The sequence below is a fragment of the Myotis brandtii genome, unplaced genomic scaffold (assembly GCF_000412655.1).
Source record: "Myotis brandtii unplaced genomic scaffold, ASM41265v1 scaffold140, whole genome shotgun sequence".
Taxonomy (NCBI): domain Eukaryota; kingdom Metazoa; phylum Chordata; class Mammalia; order Chiroptera; family Vespertilionidae; genus Myotis; species Myotis brandtii.
In genome coordinates this window covers 1,699,658-1,701,046 of record NW_005355000.1, presented here as the reverse complement: position 1 = coordinate 1,701,046, position 1,389 = coordinate 1,699,658, and the positions used below count along the sequence as shown (strand labels likewise).

Genomic DNA, 1,389 nt, shown 5'->3' with positions numbered 1-1,389 from the left:
GAGCACCCCTCTCCCGCCCTCCCTCACCACCAGCGAGGCCGTGAAGCCGGGCCGGTCCATGGCCCGGAAACGCCGCCCACGCTATAACCCGCTGTCGAGCCGAAGCACGTCGCGACCCCGAGCACTGGGCGCCGCCATCTTGAGGGCGGGGCCTGAGGGGCCCGTACTTCCGCAGTCACGTGAGGGCGAATCACAACAAATACACGTGCAACCAAGTCGGCTGGGCGGGGAGCTCGGAGTGGGGCAGGGCCTGGGGAGTGTGATTGAGCGGGAAGCCCCACTCTCCTCCGCCTCCTTCCCCTGCGGCAGCCTGGGATCCCGCGAGAAGACGGGGAAACTCTCGCGAGCAAAGAAGCCTGTGCTGGGATCCGGGAGAGGGAACCCTCCGAGGTCAGCGCGGAGCAAAGTGTAGGGTGGAGGCTGCAGTGCAGGGAGGCGCCGAGGAGGGCAGAACTAGTTTCAGGGGGCGAGGTTTCTCTTTTTAATCGGTTATTTTTGTGTTATTTCATCTCTTGGTTTTATCTGTGCAAATTTCGTCCGAATTACTATAAAACACACTCAACGTCAGAAGATTATGAAAGATATAGAAAAACACTTCAAAAATAGCATCCTCCACTTCTTACTGGCAGTTATTACACTGAATTTACTTGTTCAGTTAGTTGCGTGCTCATCTTGTCCACTGTGCACACCTTGAAGACCACTCTGACACAGGCCGAGCATTCCTGAGGTTACTTAGTAGCTTACTACTGTGTAAGCAGTACCTGACCCTTAGTAGACCCTCAACATAACTTGTGAGTGAGTGAGTGAGTGAACGAATGAATGAATGAATGAAAGGTACAGAGCCTGGCATGTAGTAGACATTTCATGTTCCTTCCTAGAGCTCCATTAGGGCCATTGAAGGGCTGTAGAGTTGAATAAGGGGACAGCCTCTGGGATGTTAGTTTTCATTTGTAGCACAGAGCGGGCTATTCAGAGAAAAGCCCTCAGAGAGTACATTGACCAGGTGCATGCTTTTAGGAAAGTAGTTTGGAACTAAGTATTAGCAACCTAACAATGTCCATAACATTTAAGCAAAGATTACAGGAAGCCACTTACACATTAAACAGAAGAGGAATGGTTAGGTAAACTTCGTTAGATGCATTTGATGGACTATTCCCTTGGCAATAGTGCTTGTGAAGAGCATGTACTATAATAACATGCAAAAGGCTTATGAGATTAAAATAAGAAAAAATATAGCACAGTACATATGTACATCTGTTCATTCCTAATTAAAACTACTATTAAAAATAGTATTCCTAATTAAAAATACTATTCCATTCATTTTCTTAAAAGCTGCATTATTCCCTAAGACAATACAAAATAATTTTGATAGTAGCATTACAGGCATAC

At 47.3% G+C, this 1,389-nt stretch overlaps 1 protein-coding gene across 4 annotated transcripts in view; it reads right to left on the bottom strand.

The window, feature by feature from the left end:
* The window catches only part of SLC25A26 (solute carrier family 25 (S-adenosylmethionine carrier), member 26), a 155,397-nt gene extending 155,214 nt beyond the window's left edge, over positions 1–183 (bottom strand). The window contains exon 1 of one of the 4 annotated variants that reach the window (XM_005860796.2): positions 28–183. In XM_005860796.2, coding sequence (XP_005860858.1) covers positions 28–60 — 33 coding nt within the window. In that variant the 5' untranslated portion in view covers positions 61–183. The remainder of the gene's footprint in view (positions 1–27) is intronic. The other 3 variants (XM_014535233.1, XM_005860797.2, XM_005860795.2) reach the window with 3 other exon arrangements.
* Between the last annotated feature and the right edge of the window lie 1,206 nt (positions 184–1,389).